The following is a 27,835-nucleotide window of genomic DNA, read 5'->3' as shown; positions in this document are numbered from 1 at the left end:
CGGGGGCTTCGCCGGATCACAGTGGAGCAATGGCGACGGCAGGGTGCCCATAAGAAAGATGGTGAAAAAAAAGCTTCAGCTTGCTCGGAAACATTTCCCCAAGAAATATGGGGAAAATGCACACGCACACTCAGGACCACAGTATACTAATGCAAGCGACCTAACGTCCCTCCCCCATAATAACCTCTTCCACAGAACTGGTGGCAAGCAGGGCCCGTTAATGACATGGCAACCAGCCTGGCATCATTTGCCCATAATGTATATATGGGTTCTCCAGCCTATACCCCTCAGCACCAAGGCTGGCAAAGATCCAACATGGCATCCTTTCTTGCTTCGGTTTGCCCAGCTTCAATATGGCGGCTCAGAACGCTTTCTCTCGACGGTGACTCAGGAATTCGTCTGGGACCGCTTCGTCCCCGAGGATACTGACGGCTTCATCCCGTTAACCCGAGTCCTTCGGGGCCTCGTGTGATGTACAGCTCCTCTCACCTTTTTCTTTAACCGTTTCTCTCTTCTAGGACCTTGCTTTCGCGCCCCGCAGAGAGATGGGACTGCCCCGCATTAACATGGCCGCAGTTGACCGGCCTTGCCCGTGCCCTCGAGCAAAATGGCATCTTTTTGGCTTCGATGCCAGTACACAATATGGAGAAAGGAGTAGGCCTTTCCAAGCCAGTTTGAGCGAGGGGGTGGAGCTCTTGGACCCGCCCCCTTGTTTACTTCTTCGTTAGGACTGTTTCGCTGCGCCTGCGCACTGGCCGTTCCACCTTTAGCGTCTGTGACGTGACTTGAAACCTCGTGGTTCAAGTTTAACCACCCCATTCTGAAAAATGGTTACACCCATTCCTATTCTAGAACACATGGGGACGCCACCACTGTCTGCGCTTGAGGGGAGTCTCCTATCCGGATGTGACAGCACGCTGACCCGGAAAAGGAGGGAGCCGGGGCAGTGAGGTCTCGGCCGCGGCTATGGAGGGCGCCGGTTACAGGGTAAGCACTGAAGACGCGTTCTTTTGCTTCCGTCTATGCGAAACGCCGCCCTCCGGTGGTCTGCTTCTTTCTCAGGACTTGCAGGGACTTTGGGAGCCCAGCACCTCCTTAACAAGCATACCATTCCCTTAATAAACACGCTGTCACCCTTCCTTCCCCTGCCCTAGGGAGACCCATATCGTTTAGCCCCGCCCCCCGGGGCTCGCCCAGTTTGTAATGCACTCCCCCTTTCTCCCCTCCCCATCCTCCGGAGTGCCAGAGAAGCCTGGCGCTATACAGGCTTCATTCCGGGCCCCATCCCCTAGGTAAAGTACCCTGGGCCCCGCCCCCAAGGTGAATAGCTCCTCCCCCGGGTCTGCTCCCATTGGCTCTCTTTTGAGCCCCGCCCCCTGAGTGTCTTCCCACGCTTGGGCCCCGCCCCTCAATGGTTCCCGTTCTTAGGTGGTATTTGAGAAAGGAGGTGTGTACCTGCACACCAGTGCCAAGAAGCACCAAGACCCGGACTCCCTCATCGCCGGCGTCATCCGTGTTGTGGAGAAGGTAGACCGGGAGAGAGCAGGGCTCGGGCAGGCCTAGAGCGGGAGGGATGCGGCGTCTGTAGGAGTATAGTGTGGAGGTCAGCAACGGGAGGTTAGGAAGGAGAGGTGGCTTTCTAAGGCTGAGGGTCCAGAACTGGGAGGAAGTTTGGAAATATGGTTTGGGGAGTTTGGAGGGAAGCACTCCCAACCCCTCCTTTTTTCCCTCAGGACAATGACGTCCTGCTGCACTGGGCTCCTGTAGAGGAGGCTGGAGATTCCACCCAAATCTTCTTCTCCAAGAAGGTAGGCTACCTTTGCTTCCCCTTTCTCCACTTGCTTTTTTTCTAGGTCGGGGCAGTGGAAAGCATTTGAAGGACTTGAATACAATTCCAGACCTACCCTAGGAGCATGTGTGGTCCTGGTTGGGACCTAAGTTCTCTCTGTCCCTCACTTTCGTCTTCTCTGTGAAATGGGGCTGAAGATGTCCATTCACGGAAAGAAGGTAGACACTATGAGATTTGTGGCCATGGGGGTAGCTGCCTGCCTCCTCACCCCCTTTGCTTCTTGGGAGAGCTCTGCCAGGGTGCAAGAGGACAACTCAGCCTGTGGATTCAGGTTCCACGGGCTCTCAGCCCATAAGGACTTGACGGAGTGTGGCATTTTTTCTTGGGCAGTCTTGCCATCGTGTCCAGAGAGGGAACAAGACCTGACAGAGGCTACTCATCCACTTCGCCAGGATTCCTTCCTTCCCCGGGTGCAAGACCTCGCCCTTCTCATTTCCAGATGTCTCCTTGTCAGGCCCTTGTGCTGGACGGTGCTGGGACCCAGAGATGAATCCAACCCAGACACTACCTAAGTCCTCCCTCACCCCTCATTCTGTTTTTGAGAAATTGAGGCACGATGAGAGGAAACCTCATCCTCTCATCCTCTCCTGAGGTCAGAAAAGCTAGGAAGTACTGGAACTTGGATTTGAACCCAGACATACTGACTCCAGAGCACGTCCCCTTCTGGGGAGCAGACATTTGGGCTAGGACTCTAAAGATGAGAAGCAGGCAAGAATATATTTCAGCGGGGACTTCCCTGGTGGTCTAGTGGTTAAGACTCTGCGCTTCTACTGCATGGGGCATGGGTTCAATCCCTGGTTGGGGAACTAAGATCCCACATGCCACACAGCATGGCCAAAAAAAAACCCAGAAAACAATATATTTCAGGGACAGAAGGAAGAAGGGTGTTTCAGGGCAGAACGGAACGTGGGATGTCTCTGTAGAGGGTTTTGCTGGAAAGATGGTTGGGCCTGAAATGCCAGGCTGAGAAGCTTGGACCCTGTCCTGGGGGCCAAGGTTAGCCTTGGGAGGGGAAAGATATGGGTATGGAAAGCCCCATCTGTGGGGTCATGTGGGAGATGGACGGAAGGACCAGGTGGAGGGAGATTGGGGGCTGGGAGGTCGGGGAGGAGGCCAGTGTGACGGGCCAGGAAGAGAGGATGAAGCCTCAGCTGGGGCCATGGGGTTTCAAATGGAGATTCCTCCCCTATAGAAGTTGAAGTAGCAGCAACCAGGATTTTGCATTTTCACCAACCTCACAGGCAGTCTGAGTGCCTTTCTTGAGAATATTGCTGTCCTCCTTGGCGCTCTTATTTTCAAATAACAGAAACCCACTGAGACGGGCATCAATGGGAAGGACACATATAAATTCAGGATACATTCAGCTCCAAGGAACACAAAACTGAGCTGACAACACAGTGAGCAAACAAGTTTGTTTCTTTTACCTCATAAGACTCCAAAAGGTATGAGGCTGCTGTCCTTGGTTAGTGACATCAAGGCTTGGATTGCTGAGAGCCTACTGTGCTTGCTCTAGTGGTGTTTAAATGACCACTTCAGCTGCAGCCATTGCATCTGCCTTTTAAGGCAGGAAAAAGGGGCCAGCAGGGTACCAATCATATCTGTCCTTTTTATCAGTAAAAACAAGAGGTTTTCCAGAAAGCTTTGCGTCAGTTAGGAGTTGCATTTGGTTGTATGTAATAGAAACAGGAATACCAGCGACCTAAACAAGATAACAGCTCATTTCTCTCTTTTTACAAAGCCCAGAAGTCAGCAGTATAGGTTCATATGTTATCAATGACTCAGCTTCCTTCCAACTTTGCTCTGTAATCCTCAACATGTGGCATCTGTCCTTAAGGCTGCCTTCTGGTCCAGAAGGGCTGCTGGAGCTCCAGCCTTTTTAACTGTTTTTGTTCACTCTGTATGTGTATCTCAGGTTGGCAAAAGAGCTGTGCTCATCATGATTATTCAAGGAAGCATGCTGCTAGAGCAGCCAGCATCTTAAAGGTCTCATTCCTTGTGGCAGAGGGAAAGAGATCTCTAGAAGTTTTTCCCTGGCAGTTAAACAGTCCATCTTGGAAGTGATATATCCCAGCCGTTTGGCCAGAACGAGTTGCATGTCTCCACTCAGCCAGTAGAGTTCAATGAGCTGTAATCCTACTGTATGCCCGAGGGGTGGAGAGCTGCAAACATTTGACAAACAGCACACTAATTATCATTATTTTGTGTAAACACTGGCAAAATTATCAAATTCTTCATGTCACAAAACAGGGAGGGCACAGATGGCTTTGCCAGGGGCTGGTTTGGCAGCTTGTGGACAGGTGTCCCTGCCATTCCTTGGTCTTCCTTTCATGGCCCTGGTTGGCTGCCACAGTTCCAAACACCATGTCCTCCCTTGACAGCACATAGAGGCTAACCTGAATAGGGTGTTCACTCCTGTAGGTGCCTTTTTATCAGGAATTCCCTTCTTCAAACTCCCCACGGATGTACCCTCAGCTTCCACTGGCCAGAGTTGGGTCCCTAGGCCATTCAGAAATGCAGGGAAGGCTGGGAAAGTGGATATTGGGATATTTCAGCTTCTGTTGTGGGAGTGGCTTGTCAGTCTGGAATATCCAGCAGAAATGGCTGTTGGGTAGACCCACAGTCTGAGTCCTTCTAATCATGCAGGGTTTTACTGCAAGAGTCACAAAACACTCCAGTTACTTTAAGCAGCAAGGGGTTAAATGCAAAGACGTGGAGGCTTATAGAATTTTTACAAAAGCTAGAGGAATAGGACTGACACTGCAGAGCTGACCTGCCAGGGGAGCTGCGATCCAGTGAGGGCAGGGCTGTAGGGAATGGGACTGTCATTGGAGTTGTCAAGTTCGAGAATACTACCATCAGAGCTGCTAATCGGCCCCACTGCTACCCCAGTTACCGCTCTGTGTGCAGGAAGATGAAGACAGAGATAAGACTCCTCCTTTTTCCTTGTCAGCCAAACACCAGCCAGAGTGGCAGGAAGTTGCCCTTATCCAATTTCCACTTTGTAGATCTGAGTGCATCTGACTGGTAGGCTCTTGTGCCTGGAACGCAACTTCAGGGGAGCCTGGGAAATGTTTTACCTTTCTAGCCTTTCCCATAGAGGAAGAAGACACATGAGCTGTGAATTCTCTCACAGTTGCTGCAATCCTCACACATTTTGTCCCCTCCCTGCCCTCCTCCATGGCTCATGGCCAGCATCATTGGCTTTTACTGCACTCTGGCCCTCAGCATGGCCCTGCTCTGCATGGTTTCCCTGAATCTGCCCAACAGGCCCCTGAGCTCATGTCAATAAAAGCAGCCACCAGCTGGCCCCATGCTGGGCACTTCATGTTATTTTCATAACAATACGAGCCAGCTATTTTTTTCTTTTAATCAGATAGAATTCACTTACCATCAGACTCAAAAAAATTCAAGCTTTATGAAAACTTAAAATTGTCAAAGTGCGTAATTCAGTGGTTTTTAGTATTCACACACATTTGCAACCATCACCACTGTGTGATTCTGGAACATTTCGTCATCCCTGAAAGAAACCCTGTACCTGTACTCCCCTCCTGCAGCTCCTGGCAACCACTAACCTGCTTTCTGTCTCTATAAATTTGCCTTTTCTGGATATTTCATATAAATGAAATCATACTCTATGTGGTTCTTCGTGACTGGCTTCTTTTATTTAAGTTGCTTTCAAGGTTCATCCATATTGTAGCATCTATCGGAACGTCCTTCCTTTTTATTGCTGAATAAAATTCTATTGTATGGATCTACCCATTTTGTTAATTTATCAGTTTGATGGACAGTGGGTTGTTTCCACTTCTTGACAGTCACGAATAATGCTGCTGTGAACGTTCATGTGTAGGTCTTTGTGTGGGTGTTCATGTTTATTTCTCTGGGGTGTATACCTAGGAGCGGAATTGCTGGGTCATATGGTAATTCCACGTTTAACCTTTTGAGGACCTGCCAGACTGTTTTCTACAGTGGCTGCACCATCTTACAATTCTACCAGCAGTGTAAGAGGTTCCAGTTTCTCCACATCCTCACCAACACTTGCTATGGCCTCTTTTTTTATTCTAGCTATTCTAGTGGGTGTGAAGTCATATCTGATTTGGTCCTTATTTGAGTTACTCTAGTAACTCCTACCTACTTATTTTAAGCACAGCGACCTCTGGCAGTCTGACTGCAAAGCACCCCAACCCCTACCTAGCTGTCTGCTTTTTATGTGGGGATGCTTTGGTTACAGCCACCGTGAGACTTGGCTTCAAGTCCTGGCCCATTCCCTGGCTGCATTGGGTGACCGACCCTGAGAGCAAGTGCTGTGCCCTCTTTGTGCCTCAGTTTCCCTCTTTGTTCAATGGGGCTACCTCCCAGGGTGGCCTCGAGGCTCAGATCTGGAAACACTGAATCCACAGTCCCTCAGTCTGTTTTCCTGTCTTCCCCCAAGGACACCAGTGGGGGAGACTCCTGCACCTCTGAGGAGGAACCAACCTTTGACCCCGGCTATGAACCCGACTGGGCCGTCATCAGCACCGTGCGGCCACGGCACCGCCACTCAGAGCCCACGAGAGGTAGACTAAGCTGTTGCCCCTGGGGGGGGGCAGGCGGAGACACAACTTACCCTCAGTGGTCATGGCTCCGTGGGCTGTGCTGCCCACAGTCAAGATGGCCACCCACAGTGGCCTCCAGTCCCAGGAGAGTGGGTGGGGGGTGCAGGGCGGTCCCCAGCCCCGGTCCAGTGTGGCCAGCGTCTCTGAGGTTTGCAGCCTTGCTCATCAGGCCGGGCTCCCTGATTGGCTGTGGGCACGTCCACGTAAGTCCTGCCCATGGAATTTTCCAGGCTGTGGCGGTGACGGTTGCAGGGTGACAGGGTAATTCGGGCCATCCTGGAGTCGCACAGGGTGCTGGGGGCACCAGAGGAGGTATCTAACCCCCTAGGGGGCAGAGAAGTCTTCCAGGAAGAGGTGGTGCCACAGCCTAGCTCTGAAGGATGCTTGAGAGTTTTCTCTCCCTGCAGAGAGAGCAGCGGGGGTAAGGCCAGAGGTGTGGGGCACTGGGTGTGTTTAGGAAACCACAGCCTTTTTGCTGTGGCTTGAGAGGGGTCTAGAGTGAAGAGAGGGTCAGAGGTGAGACTGGCAGGGTTGGGGCGGGCAGGGGACAGACGTGGGGAGCCTGGGGAGATTTGGGGGCAGGCAGGCATCCCCCAGGCTCCCCTCCAGTTTTACTGGGTTCCTTTCCCAGAGGGCCTGGGGCTGGCTCGCAGTGGGCTCTCAGGAGATGCCTGAGCCACCTCTGACTCCACACGCCCCCGCCTCCCGACCCCCACCTGCTCCCGACGCTGCTGTCCCCCTAGGTGCAGAGCCCAGCTCCCCCCGGGGATCCTGGGCCTTCTCCGTGAGTCTGGGGGAGCTCAAGTCCATCCGCCGTTCCAAGCCGGGCCTCAGCTGGGCATACCTGGTCCTGGTCACGCAGGCCGGAGGCTCCCTGCCCGCCCTGCACTTCCACCGCGGGGGCACCCGCGCCCTGCTCCGTGTCCTCAGCCGTTACCTGCTGTTGGCCAGGTGAGCCTTGTCCCAGGCCCCACCCCTCCAGGGATGCAGCCTGACTCCCTCAGGGCTGTGAAAGTAATACAACCCAGACTGATTTAAAGGCAGGAAATAGAGACTTGAGTGGCGCGTGTAACTGCAACATCAAAGGGCAGTTTGACATCAGGTGGGACCCGGGTCCCAGAGTGCAGAAAGAGTTGCTCTTTTTCTTTCTGAGTTTGCTGTCATTCTCTGGGGGCCCCGGTGGGTAGAAAGCACCTCTTTCCCACATTCCAGCAGCATCTTGGGGCTGCTTCTCGTTGGCCTGTCCCTGAGTCAGTCACCCTGGCCAGGGAGGTGGAAGGCCCTTGTTGACCAGCCCTGGGGCCTCTGCCATCCCTGGGGTCCAGCTGGGGTCTCAGGCCTGAGATGAGGGATTCCCCATGGGCAGTCGGGACACTGAGAAAAAAAGAAAAAAGTGGGCACCCTGCCTGTGTGTCACCCAGATGCCCTGCCCACAGCTCCCCGCAGGACTCCCGCCTCTACCTTGTCTTCCCCCATGACTCCTCGGCCCTCTCCAACTCCTTCCACCACCTCCAGCTGTTTGACCAGGACAGCTCCAACGTGGTGTCTGTGAGTCCCCAGCGCCAGGCTGGCCGGTGTGGGCAGGGAAGGGCGGGCCGTGCAGGCCAGGCAGGGAGGGTGGACAGTGACCGCCCCTCGGCCCTGTCCCCAGCGCTTCTTCCAGGACCCCTACTCCACCACCTTCAGCAGTTTCTCCCGTGTGACCAACTTCTTCCGGGGAGCCCTGCAGCCGCACCAGGAGGGGGCCTCCCCTGACCTGCCTCCAGCCCCCGATGACGAACCTGAGCCCGGGTTTGAGGTCATTTCCTGTGTGAGTATCAGGGTGGATGCTGCTGCTCTTTGGCGGTCACCGTGGGCATGGGACTGCATTTCCCTGGGCCTCTGTTTCCCCAGTGAGATGGGGATAATAACAGCACCGCCCTCATCGGGTATCATGAGTGACTTGGTGGAAGGTGCTTGTAGCCTGTGCACCTGGTGCCTACTATTACTGGGGGGCTTTCCTGACTTGGGGGGTGACTTTTTCACTGACCCAGCCAAGGAGATGCTTCCTGCCCCAAACGTTCTGTCCGTCCGTGCAGCTTAGAAGGGCTCTGAGCTGACTCAGAGTGGCCCACGGTGGGCTGGGGAGCGCTGTTGGGCCGAGGCCCTGGGCTCACTCGTCCTGTGTCCCCCAGGTGGAGCTAGGGCCGAGGCCGGCTGTGGAGCGGGCGCCTCCGGTCACGGAGGAGGAGTGGGCCCGCCGCATGGGCCCTGAGGGCCGCCTGCAGCAGGTCCCTGAGCTGAAAGCCCGCATCTTCTCAGGGGTGAGGAGCCGAGCGGGTGGGCAGGGTCGGTGGGCAGCCAAGGGGAGGCCCGTCTGAGCTGCCCTCTGCCCTCCAGGGTCTGAGCCCCAGCCTGAGACGCGAGGCCTGGAAGTTCCTCCTCGGGTACCTGAGCTGGGAGGGCTCAGCCGAGGAGCACAAGGCCCACGTGCGCAAGAAAACGTGAGTGAGACGCCGTGGCTCCTGCCCTGCTGCGCTCCAGCCTCTGGCCTCCTGAGTCGACTGGAGGTTTTTGATCAACAGCATATCCCAGTGGGCGGCCCGGCACCGGCGCGCTACGCGTGCACAGACGGGCCATCGACCTGAGCACAGCGGGGACAGAGGCAGTGGGCCAGGCCCTGCCCCTGTAGGGCCCAGAGCCCATCCCCGATGCCGTTTTCATTCTGGCGCCGTGCTGTTTCAGTGGTCACCGCTTTGCAGCGGGCTTCCTAACCCCATGGGGCCACCTCTCGTCGTTCCTGGTATATCTTGTGCCTCTGCCGTGTGTCCCGGTCCCTGCCCCTGCTGCTCTCTGTCCAGTGGGGGTGACAGACTTTGAACAACAGCAAAAAAACCCCACAAGGGTGTTGTGTGTCATGAGAGATGTGGGGAAGGGGAAGCACAGGGGCGGTGAGCTAGGCTGAGCCCTGTAGGATGAGGCGGCGGGGGGTGTCCCTACATGTCACCCCCTCTGCTCCCCTCAGGGACGAGTATTTCCGAATGAAGCTGCAGTGGAAATCTGTGAGCCCGGAGCAGGAGCGGAGGAACTCACTGCTGCGCGGATACCGCAGCCTCATTGGTTGGTGGGGGGCAAGGGTGGGATGGTGAGACCAGAAACAGCCGGGAGGGGCCCGAGGGAGCCCCCTGTCTCCCTAAGAGCAGGAGCAAGGCCATCTGTAGGGATGGAGGGGAGTGAGACAGGGGTGAGCAGGGGTGAGTGGCCCTGGGGTCGGGGATGGGGGAGCACGGGAGGGGAGCCAGGCTCCGTGGGTTCAAATCTACCACCTACTCACTGTGGGATCTTGGCAAGTGATTCTACCTCCCTGGGCCTCAGTCTCCCCATCTGTTGATGGTTTAGTAACTGTCAGTTGCTGGGAGAGTGGGCGAGCTGGTGAGCGTGGCGAGCTGGTGAGCGTGAAGCACGGCACCTCACGTGAGAGCGTTCAAGATGGTTTCTGGATGACCCACACCTGCCTAGGTGTGCTGGCGGCCGGCCGGCAGGGACAGGGCTCACCTTTCACGCCTTTGCGCTTTGCCCCCTGTCCCCACAGAGAGAGATGTGAGCCGCACCGATAGGAACAACAAATTCTACGAGGGCCCCGAGAACCCGGGGCTGGGCCTGCTGAATGACATCCTCCTTACCTACTGCATGTACCACTTTGACCTTGGTGCGGCACAGCCCGGGGGCAGTTGCTTGGGGCTGGCCTTGTGGGGGGAGCACGCTGCAGGCCTCGGCTGGGCCCTGACCCCATGTCCCCCCAGGCTACGTCCAGGGCATGAGTGACCTTCTCTCCCCGATCCTCTACGTCACTCAGAACGAGGTGGATGCCTTCTGGTGTTTCTGTGGCTTCATGGAGCTCGTGGTGAGGCTCGGCAGGGCTGGGAGACAGGCCCCCTCAAAAGCTGGGGTCTGGCTCCTCACGTGGCCCTCCCTCCCACAGCATGGGAACTTTGAGGAGAGTCAGGAGACGATGAAGCGGCAACTCGGGCAACTCCTGCTCCTCTTGAGGGTGCTGGACCCTCCGCTCTGCGACTTCCTGGGTACGTGTCTCGGCGGGTAGGCAGGGGATGATGGTGGGCCCACACACCTTGCTGCAGAGTCTCTGGGGGTGGCCACAGACAATGTCCAGGATGTTTGGACGTGGTGCAAACAAGAGAAACATCCCCACAGAACCCAGAATTGATATGTAAAAGCAGGACTGCGGTTTGGAGCAAAACCTCAACAAATGCAGACGTGGGCCCCCTACCCCTGCCAAACGCGCCCCTGCTGCCTGCTGAGGTGGCTCCTTCGTGTGCTGTCAGACTTTTCAGACGAAGGACCTGGGCGCAGCTCCTCACACTCCTCATCTCCAACCAGCTCTCATCTCCAGTCACCCCTGAGCCTGGATTGGAAACTGGTTCTCTGGGCTGCTGGGGCGGGGACTGCTGCATTTCAGCTTTTAAATTTGACTGCATTGCTTGTTCGATATAAAAAATGCAGGGAATTCACGTAAAGAAAAGAAAGTTAAAGTTGCTGTTGCTCGTACTATTTTTTTGAATGCAGATGTTGATAAGCTAATTTATTTTTTATTTTTGGCTGTGTTGGGTCTTCGTTGCTGTGCGCGGGCTTTCTCTAGTTGTGGCGAATGGGGGCTACTCTGTTTTTTTTTTTAACAGTTTTTTAAAAATTGATTGATTTTTTGGCTGTGTTGGGTCTTCGTTTCTGTGCGAGAGCTTTCTGTAGTTGTGGCAAGCGGGGGCCACTCATCGCGGTGTGCAGCTTCTCACTGTCGCGGCCTCTCTTGTTGCGGAGCACAGGGTCCAGACGCACAGGCTCAGTAGCTGTGGCTCACGGGTCCAGTTGCTCCGTGGCATATGGGATCTTCCCAGACCAGGGCTCGAACCTGTGTCTCCTGCACTGGCAGGCAGATTCTCAACCACTGCACCACCAGGGAAGCCCCTGGGGGCTACTCTTCATTGTGGTGTGCGGGGCTTCTCATTGCTTCTTTTGTTGCAGAGCACAGGCTCTAGGTGCGTGGGCTTCAGTAGTTGTGGCACGCGGGTTCAGTAGTTGTGGCATGTGGTCTCTAGAGTGCAGGCTCAGTAGTTGTGGTGCACGGGCTTAGTTGTTCTGCGGCATGTGGGATCTTTCTGGACCAGGGCTCGAACCCGTGTCCCCTGGCGTGTCCCCTGCATTGACAGGCAGGTTCCCAACCACTGAGCCACCAGGGAAGCCCTACATCATCAGTCTTATCGACTACATGGTGTTCTGTCCATCTTAATGATGTATAAGAATAGATTTAACCTGACCTGCTGGACTTTTAGGTTATTTGTAGTTTTTCACCGTGATGAATCTATATTCGTGGATTAGTTTTTTAGGTTAAATTCCAAGAACTGATATTGTATCCAGTGCAGTACATATTTTTACATCTTTTGAAACATTTGTCTTCATCACTGCTTTCCCAGAAAGTTCTACCAGCTTACGTTTTTGCTAGCAGTGTACACGAGGGCCAGTTTCCTCACACCTCCCCCAGCTTTGGATGTTGAATAGATTTTTTCCCTGAGTGGACTGGTCTTACTGCCTCCCTTGCACATGAGAGCAGAGACCACGGGGCTAGCTCACCTCATCTGGAGCCCGGATGGCAGGATGGGAAGGTTCCTGCTGGCGCTGAGCGTCCCTGTCCCCGCTCTGAAGCTGTCCCTCCACTTGTGTAGACTCGTGTGGGTTCTTACAGCCAGGGTGACTTCTTAGAGTCCAGTCCGACCCCCGGGCGCCCTGTGAATTAGAGCGGGATTGGAGTTGATTCTGAGCTTGCTCTCAGCTGAGTGCCGCCCCTCCCACCGCTGTCCTCTCCTAGACTCCCAGGACTCTGGCTCTCTCTGCTTTTGCTTCCGGTGGCTGCTTATCTGGTTCAAGAGGGAATTCCCCTTCCCGGATGTCCTTCGGCTGTGGGAGGTGAGCCAGCCAGTTGGGGTGGGAGGGCCGAGAAGGAGAAATGGATTGGCTGTACTGCCAGTGGATGGGGCAGGGAGGTTGGTGGGAGGTGGGCAGGGCGTGGGGCAGACCTGGGTGGGACCTGAGGCAGAGGCTTTGCAGTGACCCCTCCCCTGGGCACTGCTAGGTGCTGTGGACGGGGCTCCCTGGCCCCAATCTGCACCTGCTGGTGGCCTGCGCCATCCTGGACATGGAGCGGGACACCCTCATGCTTTCAGGCTTCGGGTCCAATGAGATCCTCAAGGTGAGACCCTGGCTCCCTCCCAGTCCCCTCCCTCCCCCTGCCCATCCTGACCTGTGTGGAGAAGACACATCACCTGGGTGTGAACTCCGTGGAGGCTGGCCCTGCCCCTGTGCCACAGTACCTTTCGGTAGTAGGTACTCAAAATAGGATTGTGGAAAGTATGATTGGCTAAGCTGTGAGCACGGTGGCCAGGAGACGGGGTCTGTCTGTCTCCTACCCCATTATCCCTGGCTTCCTGCAGTGTCCTCACAGAGCATGTGGCCCATGCATGAGTGGGCCACCTGCCCCTGCCCCAGTGCATTAATGTGGGGCGGGGCCGCGGCAGTGGGGCTCGGTGCCCTTTTTCTTCCTTGAATACTGCACCTGGCAAGCAGCCGGAGAGAACATGACCTCTCCTGATCCCCCAGCTCCACTGTGAGCCCCAAGAGGGCCAGCCCGGTCTGTCTTCCCTCAGTTGTACCCCAGCACGAGGCACAGAGTAGGTGCTGGGGCGGTGGTGGCTGGGTGCTTGCAGGCAGGCAGGCCTGACCCACCCCCGCCCGCAGCACATCAACGAGCTGACCATGAAGCTGAGCGTGGAGGACGTGCTGACGCGGGCCGAGGCCCTCTACCGGCAGCTGACCGCCTGCCGGGTGAGTCCCTGACCCCTCCCGATAGCCCCCCAACCCCCAGCAAACCTCTGACTTCTCGCTCCCTACCCGCCAACCCGCCAGGAGCTGCCCCACAACGTGCAGGAGATCCTAGGCCTGGCGCCTCCCGCAGAGCCCCAGAGCCCATCGCCACCTGCCTCCCCACTGCCGCTGTCGCCCACCCGCGCCCCACCGGCTCCGCCGCCCCCCGCGGACACAGTCCCGCAGCCTGACAGCAGCCTGGAAATCCTGCCGGAGGAGGAGGAGGAGGAGGAATGTGCGGACTCTTAACCGTGCTGGGCGAGGCGGCCTGCTCAGCACCAGACACTTTATCCAGCTCCCTCCCACGACCCCGCCCCTCCCGGATGCTGGGGAGGGGAGGCGCAAAGAGGGGCGGGGCTCTCCACCAGGCCTCCCTTCTCTTAGCTGGTTTCTTGAAACTGACACTTTCCTATCTGGTTGGCCTCGAGTAGGTGGAGCGGGGAGGCCACCACACCGGCTTGGCTCTGGATCGAGAGGGGGTGGTGACTCGTGGTCTCCTCTGACCACTCTGCAGAGTCGACGTCTGACCACTGTGACCCTGACCTGGCCAGTGAGGCCTAAGACGAGGCCCCTTGGGGGTGAGTGGTGGCGGTTTGTGGAGGCAGGGCTCCCTTACCTGCTTGAGTCTGGGGCTTTTGGAGGAGTGAGGATGGGGTGCAGGGGCACATCCCGGACATAACCGAGATGGAAGGGCCTGCGGGGCTGCTCCCTCTGGGGCCCTACTTACCAGCTTCTTGTTATGAGAAAAATAAACTCGTGTTTAACCCAGTGTCGGCTGGGCTTTTTGTTACTTGCTTAAGGATCCCACTGTGTCGTGACAGCCGTTGTGGGCACTGTGATTAACGTTTACCAGTGGCGCAAAGCAGTGTCCATCCTGTACCTCCTACTCCCCCAAACGGAGCCCGCGGCCCAGGAAGAAGTAGGACAGCTTCTGGGGCTCCAGGATAGGCGCAGCCCCTTCTACCGCGAGGGCTAATGGTTTTGCTCCCTGCAAATTGGGGAAGCGACTGAGCCAGGGAGGGGGCGGGACCACACTGCTGTTTCCAAAAATACTTTAATATTGGGTCCTCTTTTGGGTCGTGTGCGGAGCGGTGACGGCATGTAAGGCTGGAGAGTGGGTGTCCCGCCCCCTTTCGAGGCTGCGCGGGTGGTGGTGGGCGGGCGCCACGTGCACATGCCCCATGCTGTTGATGGTCCGGGGGTCGTTCCAGCTGCTGGTCCGGCCGTTGATCAAGACCGCGGCCCGCAGTGCCGACTTGACGGCCGTCTCCACCCAGCCGTGCGGGTAGGCCGTGTGCTCGCCGGCGAAGTAAATGCGGCTGTGGGGGACCGCCCAATCGTACTCGTGACCCTCGTCCTTGTCGGTTCGCCAGAGCATCGGGGGCTGCACCACGAAGCCGCCCTGGCTGTGCGGGTCCTCCGCCCAGCGCTTGACGATGCCGCTGCCGTCCCAGAGCCGGTACACGATGGGCCCGTGAAGCGCCGCCACGTCGTCGAGCGCCAAGCGCAGGGCTTCGGACAGGCTCAGGCCAGCGAACGTGGCAGCCGCGTCCGACCACGTGTACGAGGCGAGCAGCAGCGCGCCCTCGCCAGGCGGCGGATAGAATATCACGCGCGACGGTCGGTCGGTGCTCGAGTGGCCGCCTTCGATATGCTCGTCGTGCCAGAAGGGCCGGCGGAAGCTCAGGAACACCTTGGTGGCCGGCATGTAATGCAGCGCGCGCACCGCCTCCTGCCACTTGAGCGTCAGCGGCGGCGTGAAGGTGATGCGCTGCAGCGCGGGCCCGCTCACCGTCAGCAGCACCACGTCGGCCGTCAAGGACTTCAGATTCCGGGCCCGGCGCGAGGGCTCGAAGTACACGGTCACCTCGTGCGTCCCCTGCTTAATCGCCACGACGGGCGTGTGCAGCAGCACAGGCCCCGACAGCGAGCTCAGCAGCGCACGCGGCAACAGGTCCCAGCCGCCCGCGATACGGCTGTACCTGCGGCGGGGCGGGTGCGTGACGGGCTCTCGGGCCCTGCATCTCCGCAGCGGCCCCTCCCCAGACACTCCCCGCTCCCCGCTCCAGTTCTCACTTGCCGGTTGCCTCTAATCCCACCCCTTCATCTACCCCCGCCCTCGTCAGTCCCCGATGGCCCCCGAGGCCCGGGAGCAGAGCGGTGTGACCCGGGAACCCCGCCTTGTCCCCTCAGGGCCACGCCACTCTCCAGGTACCTTTCTTCCCCTGGAGGAACCGGGATGCGGGGGCGAGTGTGGCGGGACCCAGCGCGCCTCTCTCCGCCCCCTGGGCCCCTGCCCCCATCTCTACAGGCCACGCCCCCCCCGCCAGCCCCGCCCACTCCGTACTCGCCCCATCGGCCCCCGGCGTCTGTCCAGCCCGCCGCCTCACCGGAGCCGGTCGCTGAGGCAGCTGTGAGCCCGCAGGGCCTCAGCGAAGCTGAGATAGAAGAAGCCGTCCTTGGACATCACGTCTCCCAGGAGCCGAACGGCAGGCTGGCTCAGGTTCCCCTCCCCGAGGAGGTATTCCTGGGGGATGGCGTGGCCCACCCAGGTCAGGGCCCAGGCAGGCTGCACCTGCCGGCTCCGTACCCCCTCCCACGGGGCCGCTCCCTGCGGAGCCTCTTACTTAGTTCAGTGACACAGCCGTGCTTAGTGCGGTTCCCTGGACCTCAGCAATACGGCCCCCCCCACCTTGTGACAGATGAGGGAAACCGAAGCCCCAAGAGGGGCGTGTCCAGCCCCGTCAGGCAGGGAGTAGGTGGCAGGCCTGGGGTCCCAGTTTCCTGCCTTCTGACTCCCCGCCCAAGGCCCCATGGACACCCTCCTTGTCGTCGTTTCTCAGACAGCGACACCGAGGCCCTCACTCACCAGGAGCGTGTGCCTTTCAAACTTCATCATTGCCTTTCTGCAGCCCAGTGTCCTGAGATCTTCGATGGCCTGTGGAGGGACAAGCAGTGGCGCTGAGCTGTGGGGACAGGACCGGGGAGGCCCCACCTGGGGTCCAAACCTGGCTTCTCTTCCTGCTCCTGCCCACGGCCGGCCATTTACCTCTCTTGTTCAAGCTGCCAGGATGTTGCCCGTGCTCGGCCCTCAGCCTTGCCCTCCACTGCAACTATGTCACTACCCTGGGAAGTCCTCCTGAGTCATTCCTACCCCTCATTCCCCGGGCGTTCGGTCCACCGGACAATGTCACACTCATCCTGGTTGGGTGTTATTTTGTCTGCCTCTGTCCCAGCCTGTGCGCTCCATGCGCTGTGTCCTTATGGACAGTAATTATTTGTCTCAGTCAGCGCTGTGTCCTTATGGACGGTAATTATCTGTCGCCTGGATCGTTGTGGGCGCAGACGGAAGTGGAGTCCCTTCTGCCACCCACCCATCAGCCCTGACAGGGCATGACTGCTCACGGGGGTTTGTTCACGGTGCCTCGCCTGCCCACAGCCTTCTGTGGCTCCCCAGTGCCTGGAGCCGCAGAGTTCTAGCCCTCAGCCTGCCGTTCAAGGCCCCTGCCAGCCCCTCGGTCACCATCTTTTAGGGCAGCTTCAGGTCTACAGCACAGTGTCCAGTGCCCAGACCACCCTCGGGTCTCCCCCACCTCCACGCCCCTGCACCTGCTCACCCCCCTCATCTTTGCCGGGCACCCAACTGGTCATCATTCACCACTTTGTTCAAGCCTCATCCCCTCCCGGAAGCCTCGCTGCCCTCTGTTTTCAGCCCTCTCCTTTGTCCACCTGGCTTCTCTCTTGTGGCCAGGGAACTCCCCAAAGGAGGTGTCCCTTCACTCACTCACTCACTCACTCACCCTTCCCCTCACATTTCCCTAGGCTCCTTAAACTGGGCACTGCCAGGGCACAGAAGTGGCCTGGACTAAGTGCCCACCCTGGTCCACGAGAGGAGATGGACAATTAGGAGCTCCCATAGGAGGCTTAGGCTGGCTCCTCCCTGAGGGCATCAGGGAAGGCTGCCTGGAGGAGGGGACACTGGAGCTGGTTCTTGAGGGATGAAAAGGGTTCCCTGGGTGGGAAAAGGAAAAGGCCTTCCAGGCAGGGTCAGTGGCATGGGTGTGGGACGGTGGACAAGCATAGTGCAAACAAAGGAGTACAGAGCCGAAGGTGTTTGGGCCACCATGAGAGTTTGGGGTGGGCAATAAAAATTTCTTGGAGAGAAGATGGGGCTAAAGGAGTGGGAGAGACCAGACTGCTCAGGGCTTCAAACTGAGGCTGAGGTGCTAGGGAGCACAGGGGGCTGTGAGCAGGGTGGGCCAGGGTGAGGATGCAGGGAGAGGTCCAGGCCTGAGCTGGGGCTGGAGCTGGGGGGACAGAGAGGTAGGAACAGTGTGAGACAGTCGAGGGCAGGACGGATGGAGCTGGGACCTGACAGGGAAGGCAGGAAGCAAGGATGGCCCCTGGAGTTCTGCTTCGTGACTGGGGGTGGTGATGATGGCACTGTTGTGAGATGGGGAACCCAGGAATCCGAGTGGGTTCAGGGAAGCTGCCGCCGAGCTCAGTGGCAGCTGGAGGGTCCTGGGGGATGGCCAGGGGGAGACAGACATAGGTCTGGGTCTCAGGAGATGGACTTGGAAAACAAGCCCACAGATCATAGTTTAAACCAAAGGTGTAGAGGGACTTCCCTGGCGGTCCAGTGGTTAAGACTCTGAGCTCCCAATGCAGGGGTCATGGATTCAATCCCTAGTCGGGGAACTAAGATCCCACATCCCACGGGCCGAATGACGCAGCCTAAAAAAACCCAAAACAAACCAACAAAAAACCCCAAAGGTGTAGAAAGGTGAGGTTGTTCTGGCCAGTGTGTGAGTGAGAAGGGGATGGGAGATGGGGATCAGCAGGGCTTATGGGGAAACTAAAGATGGAAGAGCCAGTGATGGGAAACCAGAAGGAATGGGAAAAGGAAAGCTAGGCCAGGAGGAGGAAAGGGCATGGGACACCACAGCGTGGAGGACAGGGGCAGGGGGACAGGGCTGCAGGGCTCGCGGACGCGCCTACCCTGTTGAGAGCCATCTGGTAGATTTCTTCGGGCGAGTGGCCCTTCTCCTTGGGATGCAGCTTGTAGCCCAGCTTCTCAGGCATCTTCTCCACCACGTAGTTCCGCAGCTTCACCTCATTCACCTCCGTCCACGTGTTCTCGTCGTACTGGGTGAATTTGGTCAGATTGAGTCCCAGGCTCTTGCAGAGCGCATGGAGGATCCTGAGGGAGTGGGAGCCGCTGGTGAGGGTCGGGCGGGGGAGGTGAGGGCCCCTCTCCCCAGTGGGGCTTGGAGAAGGGAAGGGGGGGTGGGGCAGCTGGGGACGGGGCTTGGGGCTGGGCATGAGGCTGGAGCCGGGCTAGACTGGGGGTCCTCAGTGCCAGGGACGGGAATGAAAGGGGAACAAGGCTGGAAGGCTGAGGGCGGCGCACTTCAGGACTGGGTTTGGAGGGGGAGGTGGCTTTCACTGGGGATCAAGTAGGAATGGGGACAGAGCTGTGTTGGATGGGGGTGGGAGCTGGGGATGGGGAAAGGACCAGGGTCGGGGAAGATAGAGCTGGGGGTCTGGAAGGGCTGGACGCAGTGGCCTGAGCACTTCAGGGGTTCAGTGGTGGGGCTGGAGCCGGGAGGCCCGGAAGTGTCAGTCAGGAAAAGGACAGAGCTGGAGGTTGGGTCTAGGCCTGACTTTACTGGGGCGCCAGGTTTGGGGTCAGAGTTGAGGTTCGTGCTGGCACTGGAGCAGTGATTGAGTTGGGAATCTGGTTGAGACTGGGCTCAGAGGTAGAGGCTGGGGTGGCCCTGCGCCTGCCTGGCCCCCAGGTCAGGCCCCACCTGTGCGAGCTGGGCATGCGCATGGCTCCCAGCTCCCCAATCCAGCCGGACTTCCGGTCCCGGTAGGTGAAGATTCGGCCCCCAATCCTGTTGTCTGCCTCCAGGATGGTGACCTGAGGGACGATGGGCAGCAAGCAGGTGCTTTAGCTCCTCCCACTGACTCCCCATCTCCACCCTGTCGCAGCCCCCACCCCGCACCCACCCAATCTTCCATCCCCACAGCAGCACAGATGGAGATGAAAGAAGGATCTTTTTTTTATGGGGAGGTGGGAGGGGCTGGTGGGAGAACAGAAAGTCATAGTGAACATGTACAATGTGACAATTTCCAGACTGCAGCAGGAAGGCCGCTGGCCAGATTTCAGAGGGACTTCCCAGCTCAGGGAGTGGGGAGATTTCTTGTGTGTACTGAAGCCACTGGCCTGGCCCATACTCATTCTTGGATTTCAGTGAGAGGGACAGTGGTTAGACTTCAGGGGGCACTTCCCCTTGTGTGGAGTTTCCATCTCCACCAACACAAATTCCCCCCAGGAAGTTGGAAGAGGTTTCAAGGGACTTTCCTCCAGGATGAGAGTGGGGCAGGGAAAGTCAAAGCCCTCAGCACAGACACATGTTCCCTCTGGGTTTCATGTTAGAGCAGAGGGTTCCAGGCCTCGCTCCCCTGACCACAAGGAAAGCATAGCTCCCTCTCTCCGCCTCCCATCACCCCCACCCCTCAACAGGGACGTGGCCAGGTCCCTGTACCCAGGACTCCCAGCCGCAGCAGGAAAGACTCAAGGTAGACAGCAAGCAGCACTTCTCACCTTGTGTCCAGCATCGCTGAGCACCTTGGCGGCCAACAACCCAGCCACGCCTGCACCAACCACAGTCACCCTCTGGGGCTTCGAGGTCCGATTGAGGCCCAAGGTCAGGACTCTGAGCAGCTGCTCATAGTCGGGGTCCCGCATACACTTCTCGAAGGGGTCGTGGCTCTGGGCAGTTTGCCAGTCCAGGGAGGCCGCCAGGCTGAGGAGGATGGGGACCAGGGCGAGGAGGCGGCAGGCTGGGGGGAAGGAGGACAGGGTCAGCGGGCAGCTCAGCGGGTATGTGGGGAGAGAAAAGCGGGTTCTGCCCCCTCCACTGCTTACTTACCCAAGGAGTCCATGTCTCTCTGGGGGAGATGTTGTCTGGGTTGGAGGGGAAGCAGGGCCACTGTGACAGAAGCCTGTGTCCCCCCCAGCCTGGCCCACTGTGGGCTGCCCCGCGCCCACCTCAGCCCTCCCCACTATGGCCCTGGTCTCTCTACACGTGTGTGTCCCCTGATCCCGGGCTAGCCGGCTCCTGGTCTCTGCTCACCTGTCTGCCCTCCTCTCCTGTCTCTCTTCTCTGTCCCCCCTTTCTCTCACCTCCTCTGGGTCTCCCTGTTTCTCCCTTATCTGCCCTGCTCAGCCCTGTCTCCCCGTCTGTTTCCGTGGGGCCCAGTCTCTCTGCAGCCTCCTCGCTACCTCGGCCTCCGCAGGCATTAGCACCTCATCTCTCCTCTGTCCCCTCCACCTGTCTGCCGTGTCCCCTGTCTCGGCCCTTAAACTGAGCCGAGCCCCGCCCTCCCCTCCCTTTTGGGAAATCGAGCTGTGGGAAATGAAACTCCTTTTCTTGGGGGCGGGTCAGATGCTCAGAGTCTAGTTGAGGCTGGAGGGGGCGCGGCAGCGGGGGAAGGGGTCGGGAGGAAGCAAATCAGTCTGGCCTGACCGAGCTCTTGGTCCCCCTGATCTGATCGCAGGGCCCCTGTGTCTGCCCTCTTCTCTGCCCTCTCTGCCTCTTTCATTCTCAGAGCAGGGGGAGAGGCGGCCTCTGGCCTTGGGACTGCGTGTGCCCTGCGACAGCCTCTGAGTCCTTCTCTGTGTCAGCCGTCCCTGTGCTCTGGAGGGCCCTCGCTGGCCCCCGCCACATGGCCGCTCTGAGCTCAGTGAAACGGGCACAGCAGGGGACTCGCAGGCAGCAGCTCGTGGTTGGTGGCACGAGCTCTGGGCCAGCCTGCCTGGGTCCTGAGTCTGGCACCTGCCAGGAGGGACTTGGAGCAGGCCTTCCCCTCTCTTTGGCTCCGGTGTCATCTGTCAAGGGGGGGCCGCTCCTGTGCTGGTGGGAATAGGCAGTGAATCCAGGTCGGGGCCCTGGCAACAGCAGCCGGGTCAGTACTAGAAGCTGCTTCTTAGGAGATGCCAGCTGCTGCCGCTGCGGGGGTGCTAGAGGGATTCAGTGAAGGCCCCCTCAACCCCAGCCCTGCACAAGGAGCCCGTCCCCCCTGCGCTGAGAACCGGGTGACCCGGCTCCAAGGAGCCCCTGCGGGGCTCATGGCTTCGGGACTTTAGCCAAGGGGACATATGGTGGGTCCCTTGAAGGGGGTGGGGAGAGGCAATCTTGGGGATTTTTCTTGGGGTTGGAGGAGAGAGCACCAGGCGAGTGGTAAGGAGAAAAGCCAGAGGGCGGCAGGTCCTCTGCAGCAACCAGTTGGGAAAATCCAAACAGTAAATCAAAGAGGGATGTGGTTTGATGGAGGTACGGGGTTGGAGGGGGTGCATACCAGTGAGTCAGAAAACATCTGATGTGGGTGGGAAGGCGGTGACCAAGAAGGAAACAAAATCAGTGAGCTGGACACTGAGAGAGAGCCAAGGGCGCGAGTCAGCAAAAACCAGCAGCGGGAGGGTTGCCGCTCTCTGAGGTGGCCTGTGCTCAGAGCTCTGCCCTGGGTAGAGGAGGAATCTGAGGCTCAGAGGTGGCCAGGGGCTGGGCAGGGGCGGACCCCAGGACTTGCACAGGCCTCAGAGCTGGCAGGCCTTCCCATCACAGACCCCGCCTGCTTTATTCACAATGACGTGGAGGGTTGGCGTGCCATCTCGTCAGGACCTTACACACCTTGTGAGGGAGGGGAACCTGGCCTGCGGCGGGGAAGGCACTTGCCCCGGGTCCCACAGTGGGAAACAGCAGAGCTGGGAGTCCACCTGATCCCAGGTCCCTGCCCCCACTCCGTCCCCTTCCCAGAGGCCCCTCTGCTCTACGGCCTCATGGCAATGTCCCACACAGAGAAAGGGAGCAGCAAGAATATGGAAGCAGAAAGGGCAGAGCCAAGGGGCTCCCAGGGCATGTCTGGGCAAGGAGTGTTGGTCCGCAGAGCATCTAGGGGGGCCCTCCTGGGGTCCCTGGGTTGACCCCCTGGTCTCTCCTGCACAGGGTCTCTGTTCAGTCCCCCCGGCTCCGGGCACACCCCCAGTTCACCCCCTGGACTCTGTGGAAGGCGTGCAGCCTTACCCAAGACCCCATGCAAAGAGTCAGGTGGGGAGGCGAGCAGGACTCTTGGAGGCTACGAGGGCAAGGCCTGCTCGGCCTCCTGGATGCTGATAAAGTGACGGTGGGTCCTGCTGAGTACCGCGTGCCCGACACGCTACACGTTCTACTTCATTGACTCCAGTGACAACTCTGACAGGGTGGGTTGAGCTGTCCCCATTTTACAGTGGAGAAAACTGGGGCCCAGATCAGGCACCAGCTAAGAAGGGGCACAACCTGTGTTTGATCCCAGCAGCCCGGCTCCAGGATGGCTAACACTTGGTTAGCTCAGGCTCGTGGACCGGGGATGGGGCCCGGGTAGGGGCTCTCCGTGTCAGTGCTATGCAGTTGGGACCGTTTTTGTGAGGAAGGTCCTGTGCATTGTAGGATGTTGAATAGCATCACTGGCCTCTACCCACTAGATACCAGTAGCACTTGCCCCTCAAGGCTTAACAGCTACAAATGTCTCTAGACATCGCCAACCATTCCCAGAGGAAGGGGAGGCAGAATCGCCCCAGCTTAGGGTTTGGTTGATGCTGGGTGGAACACCCAAGAGTGGCCAGATACGGTCCACGGTACAGTTGGCAGGAAAAGACATGCTGGAAGGCCGTACACCAAAGGTTGTTTTGGGGTCAAGAGATTATGAGTAATTTGGGGGTTGCTTTGGTAGAAATAACTGGATCTTCCAGACTCATTCCTGATAAAATCAGAGATTCGTGTTAGGGTTGAATTTACGGTATTAGGGTATGACTTAGGGTCATGAGAGTGGTTTGGATTAGGTTAGGTTTCCTAAGCTTGTGAGTAGGAGATACAGGACACACAGCGAGAACTGAGGGTGGGGGCAGATGGTGGGAAAGACCTGGGGCTTTTTCAACCCTTTCAGGTAAAAATTGTCTCTAGGGAGAAAACCCTACCTTATTTGGCTGGCTTCTAGAACCACAATGACAGTTCTAACGGGGTTAGGTCACATCTGAAGCAGCCAGAGACCTGGCCCCGCTCCTGCCCCCCCCGGGGGGCCCTCTGTGGCCCCTCAGGGCAGCTACTAGTGATGCTGGCCACAGAGATGGGCAACGGACAGGGCTAGTGCCTTATATATATTCTTTCCTCTGAGTCAGTCCAAAGACCCTGAGTGGTCAGTATTAAAACTTTCACCGAGTCTCAGAGGAGGGCAGGGCCTACCCAGGGGATGCCAAGGGCCCCAGACAGAAGTCGGGGGTCCAGACCTGGATGGGGAGGGGTGCAGAGGGCAGAGGACAGACCTACTTGAGGCCCTGATCTCTGGCCTGACCCCTAGACAGGGGCCCCCTTCCCTCAGAGCCCCCTTGCCCCTCCTTCCCCAGTTTCCAGAACCCCAGGGCTCTGATGGGGGGGCACTCACTGCATGGCTGGCTCTGGCGGGCTCTCTCAGCGCCCATGGCCTTTCTGGTTAGCCCGGGACAGAAGTCATCGTTGGGCATATGCGAAACCGGGCTGAGTGGTGCTGGCTCTGTCCCGATTCCCTTGTTAGACCAGAGATGCCAGGGCCCTGGTGTGGGATCAGAGCAGTTGGGAGGCTGTGGAGCGCAGATGCCCCCTTCTCGAAAGTTTTTTATTACGGAAAATTTCAAACATATATAAAAACAGACTAGGATGATGAAGCCAGGTGCATTCATCGCCTCATAGCCTATCTTGTTTCATTTACACTTTCTCCCTCCCCCACTGATTATTTTACAGCAAACCCCAGACATATTATCATTTTTGTAGGTGAATACTTGAGGATGTTTCTGTAAGACAGAAGTTGGCAAACTTTTTCTATAAACATCTGAGGCTTTTGGGGCCACGTGGTCTCCACCTCGCCTACTCAACTCTGTCCTCGCAGCAGTCACAGCATGTAAATGGATGGGTGTGGCTGTGTTCCAATAAAACTTTACTTACAAAAACGGGAAGTGGGGTCACAGTTTGCCAACCTCTGCGCTAAAAGAACAGAACTTGGTGGGAGGGATAAATTGGGAGTTTGGGACTGACATATATACACTGCTATATATAAAATAGATAACTAATAAGGACCTACTGTATGGCACAGGGAACTCAGTACTCTGTAATGACGTATGTGAATAGAATCTAAAAGAGTGGATTTATGTATATGTAAAACTGATTCACTTTGCTGTATAACAGAAAATAACACAACATTGTAAATCAACTATACTCCAATACAAATTAACTAAAAAAAGATAAGAACTTATTTGCCTTTTCAAAAATAAAACTCCAATACCATTATCATATTTAAAAATGATATTAAATCAATGATTACACTTCCCTGATTATCTCAAAACATGTTTTTTTTTTCTTTGGGCCACGCCATGCGGCATGCAGGATCTTAGTTCCCCGACCAGGGATCGAACCTGTGTCCCCTGCACTGGTAGCGCGTAGTCTCAACCACTGGACCACCAGGGAAGTCCCATCAAAACTTTTTTTTCTTTTAACAGTTGGTTTGAATCAACATTCACAGAGCCCACACTGCACCTGAGTGATACTGAGTATCTTTGACAGGAAGTGTCACTTTCAGTTCAGTGGATTTGGGGGTCTATGTTCTTATAACCCAGGGGTGGGGTCTGATGTGGCCCCATGGCCCCAGGCTAGGCCTGAGCCTAGCAGAGCAGCACACCTGGGCTCTGCCTCGGGGAAATCTCAGCAGGTCATGGGGTTGAACCAGGATGGTGTCTGGAGGTAAGGTGTGGGTAGCGCCCAGGTGGGTCTCTGGAGTGTGAAGTGACCAGTGCCAAGGTGTGTGAGGGCTGTGGGAGAGGCCCAGGGGCGGCTCAGGACAGCTATGTCTGGCTGGGGGTTGGCTGGTGTCCACAAGCAAACCTGACTTCTGAGGGTGAGGGATTTTGTTCCTGGGAAGTTCTGCAGAGAGCTGCTGGTCTGAGGGCAGACTTTTAAAGCACCAAGGCAATTTTGAGGTCGACTGAAAACCCTGGGAGCAGTGGTGTGCTGGAGCTGGCTCACACCTATTCACGAGAGCCGACCATTTAATTTTCGGATCTCTTTTTTGGTTTTGTTTTGCGAGCCATTATTAAAATATTTACAATTAATTTTATTTATTAATTTTATTTACTCAAAATTCATCCCTTAATTATCTGATTACCTTTTACTATTATATATATACTCTTGAGGTGAATTAGTTGCATCTACACAGTGTGTGTCAATTTCCCAAATTTGTGTTTGGTGACTTCATCTTGGTGGCTTGAAATCAGCCATAGTGGGAGAATTTACACCATGGGAATGGGCATATGCTATCGGTCAGGGCTTTCCCTGACCCTGGAGGGCTGACTGCTACCAGCACACCACTGCTTGAGACTCATTTGTTTCAACTTCCCTTTGGAGATCAAGGCTGCTCGACCTCTGGAAATCTCTGGTTGTTTCAAACATCTGACTCCTTTTTTTTTTGGCGGTACGCGGGCCTCTCACTGTTGTGGCCTCTCCCGTTGCGGAGCACAGGTTCCGGACGCGCAGGCTCAGCGGCCGTGGCTCACCGGCCCAGCCGCTCCACGGCATGTGGGATCTTCCCGGACTGGGGCACGAACCCGTGTCCCCTGGATCGGCAGGCGGACTCTCAACCACTGCGCCACCAGGGAAGCCCCAACATCTGACTCTTTGATCCCCACCTGTGCCAGATGGGGCAGGGGCATCATCCTGGGGAAAGGGCCGGGCCATAACGGAGGCAGTTGTTTGAGGGTGTCTTGGAGATGAAAAGCGAGCCGTAACCATAAACCCACAGTTGCCACTCTTACCCCTAAACAGGGAGAAGAAATGCCATAACAGCTTACTGAGGGAGAGATTCACCTTTAAAAGCCTCTGACTGCGAATTTAGTCACCACGCTTGTCTTCATGTTAATTAATGAAGAGGAACTTAAGGAGAGGCCATTTGTCTGGACTGACAAGGGAATGCATCTGTTTTCTTCCTAGAAAGGGAAACTGCAATTACAATGAAGCCAGCATCCGCGGGGTGGTACCCAGTCAGCTGCTGACCCTATTGCAATCTTGGGAACGCCCCTGGCTCCCCCAGGAAGCCACTGGAGCCATTCCCCCCATGGTGCCCAAGCACGGGAGCTCCCACTCTGACACAGCTGTTGTGTCGAATTATTATAATCGCTTGTGTTCTTCAAAGTGGGGTGCCGAGATCCCTTGGGGTGTGGGAGGAAAATACTAGAACTTCAATTTGTTTTTATTTAAAAAAATACAACTATAAGAAAGCAATTAAGCTCCACTAATGTTTAATATGCAAAGTAACAGGTATATGCATTGGAAATGCAAGCTCAAGGAATTTCTTTTTTCTTATCGAGATTGTGTGGCCCCTGCCAGTGACCTCATGCGCAGAGAATTATCGTTCCATTTATTTTTTTTTTTTGCAGTACGCGGGCCTCTCCCGTTGCGGAGCACAGGCTCCGGACACGCAGGCTCAGCGGCCATGGCTCACGGGCCCAGCCGCTCCGCGGCATGTGGGATCCTCCCAGACCGGGGCACGAACCTGTGTCCCCTGCATCGGCAGGCGGACTCTCAACGTTGCACTGTGCCACCAGGGAAGCCCTGTTGTTCCATTTTTGAAACCCCAATGCTAGATCAGGATCTGGTAGGTAGTAGGTGCTCCAAAGATGGATGCTGAATGAATACATGTAGGTAAAACACTACTTCCTACTTTCTAAGGGGACTCAAGGCCTCCCTATCTCTCCTCAGCTTAGGTGAGGGAGTCAGATACGGGTCCCGGATGAAGTCACGGCTCACAGATGGCACAAAGGGCCACTGTTGCAGGGGCCGGAGCCTTCAGAGAGAAGCAACTGCGGCTGCCGGGGTCTCCCTCCTCTAGCTCGTTCCCCTCCCTCTTCCATGGCTTCTGCTGGGATGGGACAGTCGTTCTTAGAAGCCCAAGATGGCCTGAGGAAATGACTCATGATCATGACTTTGGGAAACTGGCCCATACATGTCCAGTGTCCTTGGGCCCTCCTTAGCCAAAACACGGCTTAGTGTGGCACAGGCTGAGGGAGGCTGGAGGGCAGACTTCCAACGCCCTGAACCAGGAGCAAGATCTGAGCGCTCGGCATCACTAGCGCCTACAGGGGCCAGGGTCAGAGGGAGAACGTCAGGCCAGTATCTGGAAATCACCTGACACAAAGCTGCAGCCCAGCTTTACCTGTTGCCCACTGTTGAAGCACAACTAGAACCCTCCGGCCAGCCCCAGGTAACAGGGAGAGGAGTGCCGCTGATGACACGCCTTGGGGATGGTGGCAGATGACTGGATATTTCCATGTACTGGAAGATATGACCCAGCTATAACGGGTTTCCCCCCCTGCTCCTCTCCTGCCATCAGCACCAGAGGAAGCCACGTTGTGAACACGTGT

At 56.9% G+C, this 27,835-nt stretch overlaps 2 protein-coding genes across 4 annotated transcripts; one reads left to right on the top strand and one right to left on the bottom strand.

The window, feature by feature from the left end:
• The first annotated feature begins 351 nt into the window (after positions 1-351).
• On the top strand, positions 352-14,119 carry TBC1D17 (TBC1 domain family member 17). 3 transcript variants are annotated; one of them, XM_022585016.3, is made up of 18 exons: positions 354-473; positions 853-987; positions 1,429-1,527; positions 1,734-1,808; positions 6,279-6,402; positions 7,185-7,392; positions 7,863-7,989; positions 8,093-8,251; positions 8,616-8,744; positions 8,821-8,924; positions 9,446-9,540; positions 10,013-10,129; positions 10,224-10,324; positions 10,403-10,502; positions 12,299-12,396; positions 12,563-12,679; positions 13,225-13,311; positions 13,393-14,119. In XM_022585016.3, the coding sequence occupies exons 2-18, from the start codon at positions 967-969 to the stop codon at positions 13,597-13,599; spliced, it is 1,968 nt and encodes a 655-aa protein (XP_022440724.1). In that variant the 5' UTR covers positions 354-473; positions 853-966; the 3' UTR covers positions 13,600-14,119. The 3 variants fall into 3 exon arrangements, with proteins under 3 accessions (XP_089758664.1, XP_022440724.1, XP_022440725.1); XM_022585017.2 differs by having other exon boundaries at positions 357-473; positions 7,878-7,989; XM_089902538.1 differs by lacking the exon at positions 13,225-13,311 and having other exon boundaries at positions 352-473.
• On the bottom strand, positions 13,650-27,835 carry IL4I1 (interleukin 4 induced 1). Its single transcript, XM_022585018.3, has 7 exons — positions 23,836-27,835; positions 19,961-20,199; positions 19,161-19,273; positions 18,349-18,550; positions 16,220-16,288; positions 15,741-15,877; positions 13,650-15,332 (listed from the first exon to the last, which is right to left on the bottom strand). The coding sequence occupies exons 1-7, from the start codon at positions 24,107-24,109 to the stop codon at positions 14,405-14,407; spliced, it is 1,962 nt and encodes a 653-aa protein (XP_022440726.2). The 5' UTR covers positions 24,110-27,835; the 3' UTR covers positions 13,650-14,404.

Source organism: Delphinapterus leucas, chromosome 20 (genome assembly GCF_059928025.1).
Source record: "Delphinapterus leucas isolate spDelLeu-1000000601 "Yukka" chromosome 20, BTC_Dleu_Yukka2, whole genome shotgun sequence".
Taxonomy (NCBI): Eukaryota; Metazoa; Chordata; class Mammalia; order Artiodactyla; family Monodontidae; genus Delphinapterus; species Delphinapterus leucas.
Note: the sequence above shows the minus strand (reverse complement) of the source record. Positions and strands in the feature narration are given on the sequence as shown.

What these genes read in the sequence shown, in the direction of transcription:
- TBC1D17 (XM_022585016.3), top strand. Translation starts at nt 967, where the DNA reads ATGGAGGGCGCCGGTTACAGG. An exon ending in TCATCCGTGTTGTGGAGAAG is followed by an intron (nt 1,528 to 1,733) that starts GTAGACCGGGAG and finishes TTTTTCCCTCAG; the next exon opens with GACAATGACGTCCTGCTGCA. An exon ending in CGTTACCTGCTGTTGGCCAG is followed by an intron (nt 7,393 to 7,862) that starts GTGAGCCTTGTC and finishes TGTGTCACCCAG; the next exon opens with ATGCCCTGCCCACAGCTCCC.
- IL4I1 (XM_022585018.3), bottom strand. Translation starts at nt 24,109, where the DNA reads ATGAATGCACCTGGCTTCATCATCCTAGTCTGTTTTTATATATGTTTG. An exon ending in CGCATGCCCAGCTCGCACAG is followed by an intron (nt 18,551 to 19,160) that starts GTGGGGCCTGAC and finishes CCACTCCCTCAG; the next exon opens with GATCCTCCATGCGCTCTGCA. An exon ending in TGCCTCAGCGACCGGCTCCG is followed by an intron (nt 15,333 to 15,740) that starts GTGAGGCGGCGG and finishes GCCCCGCCGCAG; the next exon opens with GTACAGCCGTATCGCGGGCG.